Source organism: Lontra canadensis, unplaced genomic scaffold, assembly GCF_010015895.1.
Source record: "Lontra canadensis isolate GAN:19392208 unplaced genomic scaffold, GSC_riverotter_1.0 scaffold1, whole genome shotgun sequence".
In the NCBI taxonomy this organism is placed as follows: Eukaryota; Metazoa; Chordata; class Mammalia; order Carnivora; family Mustelidae; genus Lontra; species Lontra canadensis.
The window spans coordinates 66,416,366-66,429,509 of NW_022630995.1; the positions used below are offsets into that span (position 1 = coordinate 66,416,366).

Consider the following 13,144-nt stretch of genomic DNA (forward strand, 5'->3'; position numbering starts at 1 on the left):
CCGGCCACACACAGCACCTTCCACTTCTCAGAAAGCTAACACCACTCTGGCTGCCCCTCCCTGCCCTGTGCTGAGTGAACCTGCCCCACCCTGGCCACGCCCCAGTTCTCCCTGTGGGGCCTGCCTCAGCATCTGGGCTCCTAGATAATGCGGACTCCCCTTCTGGACTTGCTGGCTTTATGGCCCTTGGTCCCAGACTGCGGACTCCATCCTACCGTGGGGACCGCCTCTCTTGGTGGGGTGGTTTCCTGCATAGCTGGTATTTCCCCAGCTGGGGGAGGGGCCAGGGTCCCGCCTCCACCCTTAGGAAGCACCTGGACACCCCTGCACTCCCCAGTGTGGCCCAGGCTGGGGGTGGGGGGCATGCTTCCCTCCCAGGGACCCAGCAACCCTCTGGCCCAACCTCCTGCCCACCCCACCCCCCACAACCATCTACACAGCACAGAGAAGGAAACAAGGTCACGGAGCTCAGGTGCACGGCCCTTAGTAGCCACTGGCCCACTCCAGGCACCCAGAGACAGGTCCCCAAGGAGCTGGCCCATTAAGCCCGCAGCCAGAGAGGAGAGAACCACTCCTTCAAGGGGTCTTTCTGTCACAATCTTTGTATCAAAAATTGTAGATAACTTAGTAGGATGGAATGAAATATTTGTTGATCAAAGAGACAAAGTGTTCTGAGCAAACTCAGAGAAACACTGAGCCAGCAGACCCCTCCCTTGCCTGGGCTGCTCCCTGTCTCAGGGCTAGAGGGCAACTGAGGCCACACGGCCGGCCCAGCCCACCAGCACCACACAGCTGACCTTCCAGGCTTTACCATCACATGCAAGTTCATGGGCATTTGGTGGGAGCATGGGTCCGCCTGCCCGCGCTGTGCCAGCCAGGATGGCCCAACGTTCCCTCCTCCTCCCAGCCCCAAAGCCTCTGGACAGAGCTAGAGGCCCCCAGCACCCCCCACTGCCCAGGCCCCCACTGGCTGAGCCTGGGGCTGGGGGGAATTGCTCAGCAACCACGGCTGGGGCAGCTGAGGTGCCATCAGGCTTGTGCTGGGCGTGTGGCCAGTGGCATCAGCCACAGGTGATGCCAGGGCTGCCGGACCCACCAGCGTGGCTGGCCGTGTGGACTCAGGGAATAACTGCAGAGCCTGGGGGCCAGGACAGGGCTGGGACCTGGGCATTCCCATGACAGCCCCATCTCTGTCCAGAGGGCTTAGGGCTGCCCCTCTCCCCCTCTTCCCTCTGTTCCAGCTCTAGTCAGGGGGACCATGGAGGCCCTGCGGGATGTGCCGGCCTTGCAGCTGCAGGTGAGGGGGAAGGGGCGGGGAGGCAGGCGGGTCCCATGCAGCTCTGCAGGCTCCCTCCAACTGGCCACTCACGGCCAGTGCCTACCAGACCGGAGAGTTGAGTCCAGCTCCCAGGGGACCAAGAGACAGGATGGAGGGCACAGGCAGCCCCCGAGCCTCCAGACTGCTGCCCCCCTCCACTGCCCTGTGGTTCCCGGAGGCCCAACCCCCACCTTCAGTCCTGCAGGGAACAGAGCCAGAGCCGGCAGGGGACCGCAGCAACTGGCAGCTCCCATCCTCCCTCCCTGTCGAGAGGGAGCTGTTGCACCATGGTCCAGGGCCTTGGCAAGTTCCCACTCAGGGTTAGGGTCCCTGGGAGGGCTCCCCCAGACCCCGTTTGGCATCTCTCTCCTAAGGCACCTGCAGGCCTGCTCCCTGGCAGAGGCCTGGGCAGGTCAACTGAGCAGCTCAGCCACAGTTGGGGTATTAGGGTCTGGGGGTTCTTGTCTGCCTGTCCCTGTGAGTGTGTAGCTGTGTCGAATCATGTCTTCGGGCCAAGTGGCTGCCTGGCGCTGGGACCCCTGCCCACCTGGGGGAAGGGCGAGCCTGGAACTGGAACTGACTGCCGCTGCCGCCCACAGGTGCCCCTGAAGGTGAGCCTGAGTGCTGGCCAGTCATGGGGCCACTTGGTGCCACTGCAGGAGGGCCCCGGGCCCTCGGCCCAGCCCACGTCCCGCTGAGTCTCCAAGCAACCACCCTGCCACCGCCAGCCCCCTTGTCAGCACCTACCTGGTGCGTGCATTTTTCGCCTTCATTTTGTCTGTAGCCCCAGGCAACAGTGGGAGGAGAGAACTGGTTTCCACCAGTCCATTGTGTGGCCTTCCCCAAGGTCAGCACTGGGCGCTTTGCATGGGCTCCCAGTGAGAGCCGGTGGTAGAGAGGGCCACATCCACCCCCTGGGCTGTCCCTCGGAGTAAAAGCCTTTTCAAAGCAGGTCAAGTCTCTGTGAAATGAATTCTTCTGGTGGATGGGAGATGCCATGCCCACACCCCTGATCCACTCTGCTTGGCCCAGAGCTGAGTGGCTGAGACAGGAGTGGCCTGCCCGACCCACAGCGGGGGCTCCCGGCCCTTCTCCCACAGAGCCCAGGCTGCATTCCACCAGGTCCACAGCTGCTCAGCACTTAGCACTGTCAGCAGCCTGGAGGCCCTCCCTGCCGGCCAGAGCTCCCCGAAGCCAAGGAGAGCCCCTTCCTCCCAGGCCTCGCTGATGGCCGCCAAGGTGCAGAGAACAAGCACAGAGGGGCGGGCATGGTTTCTGTGCTGTTAGCTGGGGGCAGGCCGTCCGGGCCTCTGGAGTGAGTGCTCCTGGGTGCCCCCAGCCTTCCCACGAACCTCCTGCTGGCCCGACCAGTCCCTGGGAGCCAGCCAGCTCTCCGACTCTCCTCTCAAAGTGGCTCTCCCAGACCATGCACCCCAACAGCCTCACGGTGGCTCCCCTTGCGCAGTGGGGACATGGAGGGACGGAAAGTTTACATCATTGTACAAGCCCACTTGGGTAGTCGGTGCCCAGCCATTCCTGCACCTCTGCTCAGCTGCCTCCCCTGCACAGCCCTGCAAAGGTCCCCTGTGGGTCCGGCCTCCAGGTCATCCAGGCACCCCAGGGTCTCCTCTCCCGCGTGCCTCCCTGTCTGGGTTCTGAGGACCCACGCAGCACCTGTTGGGCTGGGGGACATGTGCGAGGCACCCCCTCCAGCAGGCACCAGAGCTGCTCAGGTAGGCGGTAGCTGGGCTTTAGCCTCCTGTGCGGAGCCCACTTCTCTTACTGTGCCCAGCCCTACTTTTCTCGTGGCCTCAAGGTATTGTCACTGTCTTCATGGGCTGCATGAGCATCTGTATGGCCAGGCCTGACCACTGTGTGATGGAACGTTCTAGAATCTGGAGAGCTGGACCCCTCCATGCCAGCCGTGGGCGTGTGTTGCATGTCCCTGCGCCTGTGTACGTGTGGGTGGCCTTGCCTACAAGGGGCCTGTCTTCACGTGGTCAGCTCAGAGACACAGCCACTGCTGGGCTGCACACTAGCCCCAGGCTGATGTCCAAACACAGCTCGTGCCCCCCAGTAGTGAGGGTCAGAGTGAGCTGCCCGTAGAAGCCAGCCCCACAGGCTGCAAGGCCAGACGTTGCTTTCAGTGATCCTAGGGCCTGCCCAAAGCCCTCCCTGCAGCAGGAGGCCAACCCTGGGGATGGGATGAGCAGAGGTTGTTCCTCCCACAATGGAAAGGCCCCCGCGGGGAGCTGTCTGGGGCTGGACAACACCTCACTGTCCCCAGCACCATCCCCCATGTCATCCTCCCTCACAGACCTCAGGAGGGAGGTGGGCCTGCCACCATTGCCTGGGCCCCTCAGACCTGAGTTGCTCCCTGGAGGTGCCAAGTGGGCAGGTGAAGCCCGGCCAAGGTGGCCAGCACAGGGCTAGTGGCCTTGGCTCCAGAGGGCACCCCGGCACCCACACCTGCCCCCGAGGAGGAGCCCAGCATCTCCAGAAAAGCAGCCCTTCCTGGCCAAGTGCCAGGCGAGGGCGCTTCAAGAACTCACAGGAGTCCGATTCCGACAACTCTGGTTTTATTGAAAAACAGCAGCACTGGGGGCCGAGTAGGCAGCCGGGCCCACAGCAACTCCCCACCCCCGCCACTGCTCACACACCCACAGGAAGCCAGAGACCCCCACCCCACCCTGGCCCCATGGCCTGTCTCCTCCGCCCCTCTGGAGGGTTCTGGCATACCCAGGGGTCTCAGGACAGTTGCCACAATCGTGGGCTCATTGACAGTAAGCCACAGGAAGTGTACCCCACCACCACGACCCGATCTGCGCTCTGCTCACCCAAAGACACAGCATCTGCAGCAGCTGTGGTCCAACAGCCTGACCCAGGGGACACTGCGTCATCATGTGTGATCTCGGCTGGTCTGGCTGAGTGTGCACCCCCCGCCAGCCCCCCTACACACCCAGAGACCCAGGCAAAGGCTCATCCTGGGCCCCCCACTTCCCACAGACCTGTCCAGCGCCCTCCACGGGGGGTGGGGGGCACTACATTCAAGGTCCCCTGGGCCCCGGGGCAGGCCTGGGAGAAGGAAGCACAGCACCTAGCTGGAACCCTGCCGTTCAGCATGGGGCTGAGCGCTGGCCCATGCGTGTAGCAGCAGGAGGTCCCCTCCCTGTCACCACGCACTTACACTCATGTGCACACATGTGCAGGTCCACACAGGCATGAGTGCACACATGCACACAGCACACATACACGTGTGTGCGCACGTGCATGGTGCACACACACACAGGCACGCACACACAGACACACCCCTTCTTCAAAATGGCTAATTATTGCTGTTAAAAAAAAATACATCCAACAATGACAGGTTGGGGTCCCTCCTCCCCCACCCCAGGCCCTGGGCTGCCCCACCCACGGCACCAAAGAGCAAACATTCCAGGATCTGCCCCACACCCAGCCCAGAACACAAGCCCCAGAAGGCCTCAGCCAAAGGCCCACCGGCACAGGAACACCGGATGTGGCCAAAACAGAGTCATGAAAGCAGCTTCAAATGGACACAGGGTCCATGTTGCCCACCTGCTGGGGAGGGGGGCCAGGCTCCCAAGGCTCAAGGACCACTGTCAGCCATTCCCTGGACACAGACAGGGGGGTGGCTCTGCTGCTTAGCCCCTGACCTGGCCCAGCCCAGTGAGGGGCCCAGGCTCAAAGCCACATAAGGCAGGCAGAGCAGGCAGGGGCAGGCCAGGGCGGGCAGGGGTGGGCAGGGGCAGGCCAGGACAGCCAGGGGCAGGCCAGGGCAGACAGGGGCAGGACAGGGCAGGCAGGGGCAGGCCAGGGTGGCAGGGGCAGGCAGGGACAGGGCAGGGTGGGCAGGAGCGGGCTGGGGGGCAGGGGCAGGTAGGGGTGGGCACTCACACTGCCAGCATGACTCGCTGTGGCCCAAGAGCCTCCCGAGCACTTGCCAGATTCCCAAGGAAGCCATGTGAAGAGCAGCCCCCAGCCTGTCCCCTGGAAAGGTCTTTTCTGAGGAAGGACACCCAGGCCAGAATGAGGGCTGCCCAAGGACCTTGTGTCCTCAGCCCAGCTCTAGGGCCACCCCCCCCCCTTCCTTGAGACAGGCTGGCCCATCTCTCTGCCCTATTCACCCAAGGGGAGCAATGGGAGGCCTGGCTAGATGCGGGTACAGGGGAGAGGGGAACAACCTCGGCACCCACAGACAACCCCAGCTCTCCTCAGACCCCTTCCCTGGGCAGTGGGTGCTGCTCCAGGAACAATGGTGACGCTGGGCCATCCCGAGAGGCTAGAGGTCTCAGCTGCCCTGCATCCCACTGCCCCGAGCTGCCCGCTGGGCTTGTGTTCCAGGCTCATCCAACAAAAACATTCTGGAACACTCTACCCCCCCGTTTTCCCATCCAAAAACAGAGGCTTCCAAAAGTCCTAGGAGCCTTGTCTCCTGAGCATGGGGGCCATGCCTGGGGGCCTGCTTTCTCAAGGCCTCAGCAGGAACCACTGGGGGAGGCCCAGGAGGCCAGCGGCGGGGGGGGGGGGGGGGGCAGGGCCTGCCAGTGCAGAGAGCTGCCCAGACACACCACTGAGTGGAAACCCAGGCAGGTGCTTCACAGAGGTAGAAGTAGTAACATCAGAATTTCTACAAATGTATAAAATTCACATCTCGGTGCACGTTTGTGGAGGAGTTAGCTCCCAGTCTGGAGGGAAGTGGCCAGCCAGGGATAGGCATCCCCCACGAGTGTGCCCAGCCTCTGGCCCCGGGAAAGGATGGGGGATCTGCTCCCCTGGTGATCTTGGGGGCTGCCAAGCCACACACGGGCCAGGCAAAGGCCCTGTCCCAAGCATAGGGTGCACCCAGCCGGTGCCACAGGCCACCCTGGGCCACCAGACTGCGAAAGACACTGCAGACCCCTACCCCAGCCCATAGATCCTACATGAACAGACACCAGTAGGACAGGGGAGGGCCACATGTCTGCCCAGGAGCAACTGGGGCCACGTGCTTTGGCCAATGTCACACAGATGCTGGCAGCTCCAGCCCCCACCCACATGTCCCCACACCAGGGACCCCAGGCTCCAAAGGCACAGGATCAACGGAAGCCGCAGCACCCCCAGGCTCCCACTGACAAGACAGTGCCCACCAGGCTGGGCCCACGTGGCACCCACCTGTCCTACCTGGCCCACCAGGCCTCAGACCAGCCGCAGCCCCCAATATGCCCAACGCCAGCCAAGGCCACCCCAAGCCAAAACCAAACTAAACAGAAAGAGGAAAAAGGCACAACTGTTTGTTTTCCATTTTGCTAAAACACTTTACGTCTGTCTGTATAATCCAGATTAACAAAATCTGAGAGCTGCAAGAAAATAGGGTGCCGATTTCTGTACAGTCTACAAAACCCCCGTCCCCAAGCAGGGACCGGACGCCACCAGGGAGAAATGTACAGGGGAGAGCGGGGTCTGTACAATGTTCTACGAATATCTCGTTTGCAGACAGCAAGAAAGGCCCCTCGGGACACTGGGCTCACTTCATGCATTTGCTTGTTCCCGAAGCGCCTGAGAATGTCCCCTCTGTGTCCCCTACGTGGGACCCAGCTGCATGGCCCACTGTGCCTGCCACTCCCCCTCTCCCAGCTCCCGAAATAGAGGGGCCTCAGTGGGCACCAACGGCCCTCCTGCCACCACGACCAGGTCCAGGCTCACAAGCTGGACATGTGGCCACTGCCAACGACCCCGTTCCTCCACCCACCCAGGCGACCCCACACCTGACCACCACCTCCCACCCTGAAAGGAGAGGCCAGGAGCACGGCCACGCTGCCACGCCCGCCCCCCAGCCAAGGTGGACAGCACTCACTCCTCCCAGGGTCAGCAGGGAAATTGCCGCCATTGCTGACCTCTGTCCCACAAGTCGAGGCTGGACGGGGGCAGCCCAGAGCCTCCTCACAGACCAGAAATGCTCTTTGAGGGAAAGAATGCTAAGTCAGGTCTCGCTCCAGATTTCATAATCTGAAACCCTCTACCCACCCAGCCACCCGCCCCCACCAAACTGGGCCAGAAATAGTGCATATTCTAGACCACACAGGTGTGTGTGTGTGTGTGCGCGCGCGTGTGTGTTAAGGTATCAACTACCATTTTGTCCCAAGAATTAAAGTCATGCAGAGTGCTATTCTGTCTAAATAACTTATTAAAAAATAGGTCGGTTTCAGGCTGGGAGAAGCTGTGGGCTCGGTGGTGTGGCCAGCGGCCTGGCTTAGGAAGATTCACAGAGCAGAGCCCATGAGCCGTGAGGCAGAGCGGTCCTCGGGGAGGTCCGGGAAAGGCCACCATCATCCACCTGGGCCTGGGGGGAGGTGACCGCACCACTGCGTCCCCACCCTGCTCTCCTGAAGGACCTGACCAGGCTGGGCCACAGGTGGCTGCGGGGACCACACCGGGATGATGATGCCATCAGTGAAGCCCGGGTGGGGGAGGGGCAGGGACCAAAAGGAAAGAAACGTGATTCAGTGTCAAAGCAGAGCTGGGATGGGGGCAGCAGGGGTGGTGAGAGGCGGGCGAGCCCTCCCGAGCGCAGGTGGGCGGCCACGGCTGGCTGGCAGGCTGGGCGGGGGCACTGCCCGGTATCGGCCCAGGCTGAGCGGGGCGGCAGGGCAGAGGGCCGTGGGCATGCGGCAGCCAGGCCATGTCCTCAGCATGCACGGAGCGAAGCGGGGCCCGTGGCCAGCTCGGTGCCCCGCGGGCCAGTGGCCAGCCAGCCCAGCAGGTATGGCCTCCCGGGACCACAAACTGGCTGGCGGCCGGGGATCTGCCGGGTGGGGGCCGTGCCACAGAGGCTCTGTGCTCGGTGGGCCTGGAGGGACCCCACGCGCAGGCTGAGCAGCCACGTGGGCCCGTGGCGGTCCATGCTGTCACTCTTCAGGACGCAGCCCCAGCAGGCTGGGGGGGTCAGGGGGCGAGGGGCCGGGGCTACACACAACCAGTCCCAAGAGTGTCACAGAGGAGCCGCGGCCCCACGCCCCCCAGAAAGCCAGCTGGAGAACCGCGTGATGGTGGAAAGGAAACACCCACCACAAACACCAAGGGGAGCGCCTGCAAGCAGGCCCGGGTGGTGGGCAGGCGGGCACGGGTGGACGGGGTGGCCGGGCGGCAGGTGGGCGGCGGGCGGGCAGGCAGTGCTCACTCCTCGCGCAGCTGCAGGCGGTAGCGATGGTAGCGGACCTGGAAGAAGAGGCGCTCGGCCAGCGACAGGGTCATGCCAGGCAACACGTAGTGGTCACTCGAGCCCATGTGTCTGAAGCCCAGCGACTCGTAGAGCTTGTGTGCGGCCACCTTGACGGCCGTTGTGCCCAAAACCACCGCCGAGTAGTTGTGAATGAGCGCGAACTCCAGCACCTTGCGGCCCAGCGCCTTGGCGATGCCCTTGCCACGGAAACGTGAGTCCACGGACATACGCAGCAGCTCCACCGTGTTGTCTGCCTCGTGGGCCCGTGCCGCCACGATGCCCACCACGTTGCCGTCCAGCACAGCCACCCAGAAGCAGGAGCCTGCAGGGACATGGCAGTCAGGGCTGCGGCATGACAAAGCCGCCCCTCCAGGGCCCTCGGTGCAGAAAGAGCTGGGCCCAACCTGCCTATCATCCACAGAGGCCCCTGCCCTGGGCCGGAGGCCAGGCAGCCAAGAACTCCAGGGCCAGAGTCCCTCCCTCAGTGGCCAAGAGCTGGGCACTCAGCCATGCAGACCCCTCCTCTGCCCAGCTACCCCTGAGCCGATGCCTGGATGGGCAGTGGATGGCCACGGACAGGCCCTGGCTCCCAGCCACTCAGGGTCCACCACACTTGTCCCCATGCATCTATACCAAGGAGCTAGAGAGGTGCCACAAGAGGACCTCCAGAAGGACCCCGACAATGGAGACTTCGGGGGGCCTGGGAGGACAGGCCAGGGCAGCAGAATCCCTCTGGGAGCCATGCCCTAGGGGCTTCAGGAGGTCCTGTGGCCACCATGCTCCTGGGTTAGGAGGAGCCTGGGAGCCCCGTGGCCTGCTTGGATCGGGGCACAGAAGCAGTCCCTTGGCAGGCTCCGAGGACGGTCCAAGTGGAGAACTGGAACGGATAGGCACCACTGCATACCTCCCACTGACCCTGGCCTCTCCTGGGCAGGAGTCCAGTGGCCAGGCCAGCTGTCCCCACCCAATCACAGCCCCACACAGGGCAGGGAGAGGAAGAGGATGGCCAAAGGGGGATCATGAGAGAAGCAAGAAGAGAGAGAATGAAAGTGGGTGGGGAGGCCTGCAGGGCATGAGAGTCTGGTCACCTCTGCTGACTATTGGCCTAGGGGCCCCAGGAGCAGAGGCTGGCCAACAGGGGTGCTACACTCGCCCTTCCCACGGCCACTCCAACCCCCACAGAAGTGTTTGCCACCAACCACCCCCACCTGCTCTCCTTAAGCTGCCATACTCTCCCCCATCAAGGTTCTACACCTGACCTTGCCCCTCCACCCAACCCCCAAGGGTCCCCCACTGTCCTGTCTGCTGTCATCAGCTGGGCAGGAGGGGCCCTTGTCCCCTTCACCACCATACCTGGAGACCTGGCATTCACCCCGAGCTCGGCAGTGGCTGAGGGTCTGCTGCCCCAATGGACCCCCCCCGATAGCTGGCCTGCCCTCCAGCCAGGGTTTCTGGCTCCCCTCACACACTTAGGCCAGACCAAGTCTTCCCACCCTGAGCAGCCTGGCCCTGGCCACTGCGGTCCAGCCTCCCTGCCTCAGTGGAACTTTCCTGCAACCTAGCAGGCGTCCCAGGAGGGCGAGCGCCGCCCCACACCCAGGGAGACTGCAGCCCAGGAAGAGCAGGGTCCTCATGCTGCCCCTGGCCCCCACCCTGAGCCCCCTTCTGCTTCAGCAGCCTGGACCTGGGCAGCAGTGAGGTGGGGCTGGCACTTGCGCTCCCTCCTGTCCCTGGCAACTCCATGGAGGCTGAGAAGCTGAGTTCAAGCTTATGAGAGGGTCGAAGAGAACCCAAGGTGCCAAAACCTGGCAGCGGTGGGAATGGGAGGGCAGGCAGGGTACCACAGGATGGGCCGGCTCACTGGGAGCCAGCGGGCATGGGAGCCGGCAGTGCCAAGGTGGGGCACCCCTGCACTGGTATGCCATGCCTCTCTTGTCCCCCACTGCCCTTCTGTGGCCCTAAGCAGGCTCCTCTATGCCCTCACCAACTGCTGGGGCCCACACTGTTCCATTTCCCCAGTCTGGGAACCCTCCGGCACCTGGGACACCCTCATATCCCAGAGGGCAGAGACAAAGCCTCCCTTCTCTGGCTCCGGACGTGAAGGAAACCCTGGGGTCCGGCCTCCTAGGACCTGGCCTGCCCTGGGCTCAGCCTGGACAACCGGAACAGCCCCCAAGGAGCTGCAGGCGGCTCCAGACCAGAACCAGCCCCTCCTTGTACAGAAGGCCAGGGCGCTGGGCCGAGACCCTCTGCCTCACTGAGTGGCCCCGAGACCAGAAGTGGGGACTCAACACCCCTGCTCTTCCAGGGCTCCCAGCCCTCAGAGACCCCCCAGAACCCTCTTCCCACCAGGAAGCCCTCTGCGCCTTGCACTCCAGGCCAGCCCGACCCCTGGCAAAGCACGGCAGACCCCAGCCCCTCCGCGAGCTCTAGGGAAACGCATCGTGCAATCAGCACGGAGAGCAGAGCCGGGACACGTGGCAGCCCCTCTTCCCAGGATGCAGGACAGAGGCCCAGGGTCTGTCTGGGTGCACACTCAGGGGCCTTGCCTCAGCACCCAGGACCTAGCTCTGCCGACACCCCTGCCCCCCGGCCCTGCCTGCCTGCTGCACTCCCAACCCGCAGCCAGAGCTCTCCCTGACTCCGAAGGCACGTCCCAGGGGTGCAGCAGCCTGGGCCCACCAAGGCCTGGCCATCCCCCCTCACCCCTGCCCCCCGGGGCCTGTCTGTCCAAGGTGCTTGGGGTTAGGGCAGCCCCCCAGCAAGAGGGGCTGCACAAGGGTAAGAGGAGCGAGGGGAGGGGACAGGATGGGGCTGGAGTGGAAGGCTCACCCGGGGGCTTCATGTAGTACTGCTCGATGTCGGCCATGTCCGTGTGCAGGGCACAGTCCAGGTAAGCCAGGACCACCTTCCGGCTGTAGTAGTAGCGGAGGCCCAGCAGCCCGGCTGGCACCAGGCACGTCAGCAGCAGTGAGCGGGTCAGGGCGAAACACAGCACTGCAGGGGGAGGACGGCCCAGTGAATGGCAGACACCTGCCCGGCCAACCGGGGGACCCCCCACCTGCCGGCTCCCTGCTAAATATGCCAGCCAGACACAGGCGCAGCGAGGCCTTGCCAGAGGTGCCATGACTGTCTCCCTGGAGGAGCGCTGGGCCAGCCTGCCTGCTCCTGCTGCTTTGCCCTATTCCCAAACTCGCTACCCTATAGGCAGGCTGATCGGGAGTCTGACATCACAGGACCTCTGAACGTCCTGAGCACAGCAGGGGCCTCTGGGCAGGCTGCCCTCAATGGCCAGGGGCAACAGCCCCAGGCAGGGTTGGGGGGCCCCATCCCTGGAAGGGGCTCTGCATACACTCTTGCCACTCTAGCCAGACGGGAAGCTCCCAGGCCCCTGCAGGCTGTCTCACCACTGCAAAAGTGGGAGAGGGAAGGGACACCTTCCAGCAGAAGGCCCCAGGACCACCTTCTCCACAGGGCCAGCACGGGGTTATGAGGAGGGCCCGGAGGGACGGGGGGAGGGAAGCCGGAGATTGCTTCCAGATTCATCAGGGCTGCCAGAGCCCACAAACCTATAGCAAAAGTCACTTTTACTGCATGACCTTGGTAAAGTAACAAGCCCCAGCCTCAAGCTCCTCACCTGTGAAATGGGGACAACCACCCTCCGGGGCTTCGGGAGAAATGCCTTCAAAGCCCCTGCGGGGGCTGCCACCCCCCGCCCCCTCACTCTGCCTCCTCGGCGCTCGCCCTCCCCCGGCACCCCGGGGAGCTGGCTGTCTTCCCCTCATAAATTAGCACTTGGAGCAGCCGAGGCAGCCTCCCCCGCCCCGCGGATTATATATAGTTCACGCGCCAGGCGCGGAGCTTCAGCCGCGGGCGCTACCTGCCGCCACCCCGCCCCCACCCGCGATGACCCGGGAAGGGACCGGGCCGGCGGGGCCGCACAGAATGGGAACGCGGGCGGCGACCCCGGCCCTCTCCCGGCCCGCAGCCCCCTCCCCTCCGCCAGCGCTTGTTCCCACGACCCCGCCCGGCGCCCCTTGGCCGGGAGCCCAGACGCCACCACCGGTGGCCACCTCGCCCCAGGCCGCTGCAGAAAACCGGTGGCGCGCGGGTGCGCGTCGGGGCGCGAGCGAGGGGGCCCCCCGAGGGGGCCCGCTTCCCTCCCAGGCCGAGTCCCGGACGGGCACGGGAGCGCTGCCAGGCCGGGGCCCCGAAGTGGGGGCGAGCGGGGCCGAGGGCGCCCGGCGCAACTGTTCCCGGAGGGGCCGGGCGGAGCGCGCCGGGGCCCCCAGCGCACTGACCGGCCAGCAGGGCGTAGAGCAGCTGTGTGCGCGGATGCTGCCGCAGGCCGCGGAAGGCGGTGTTGGGGATGCGCTCCATGATGCCGTCGTAGAAGATGCGGCGCGCCGCCTCCTGCTCGGCCGCGCGGAACTCACGGATGTACACGCCGCGCCCCCCCGGCGGCCCCGCGCCCCCAGCGCCGCCGCGGGGCTGGGGGCCTGGCGCGGGCGGGGGCGCGGCGGGCGCTGCGGCCGGCCCCGGCGCGGCGGGCAGAGGGGGCCACAAGGCATCTTCTACGACGGCATCATGGAGCGCATCCCCAACAC

General features: G+C 64.6%; 2 protein-coding genes across 2 annotated transcripts in view; one reads left to right on the forward strand and one right to left on the reverse strand.

Annotated features, from left to right (window-relative positions):
- The window catches only part of POLN (DNA polymerase nu), a 139,380-nt gene extending 137,249 nt beyond the window's left edge, over positions 1–2,131 (forward strand). Inside the window, exons 23-24 of the mRNA XM_032856283.1 lie at positions 1,242–1,297; positions 1,918–2,131. Of these exons, the coding sequence (XP_032712174.1) occupies positions 1,242–1,297; positions 1,918–2,016 (155 nt within the window). The 3' untranslated portion in view covers positions 2,017–2,131. The remainder of the gene's footprint in view (positions 1–1,241; positions 1,298–1,917) is intronic.
- Positions 2,132–7,484: 5,353 nt separating this feature from the next.
- NAT8L (N-acetyltransferase 8 like) overlaps positions 7,485–13,144 on the reverse strand; it is a 6,951-nt gene continuing 1,291 nt past the window's right edge. The window contains exons 2-4 of the mRNA XM_032853251.1: positions 12,839–13,111; positions 11,370–11,534; positions 7,485–8,859 (exon numbers count right to left, since the gene is read on the reverse strand). Of these exons, the coding sequence (XP_032709142.1) occupies positions 8,492–8,859; positions 11,370–11,534; positions 12,839–13,111 (806 nt within the window). The 3' untranslated portion in view covers positions 7,485–8,491. The remainder of the gene's footprint in view (positions 8,860–11,369; positions 11,535–12,838; positions 13,112–13,144) is intronic.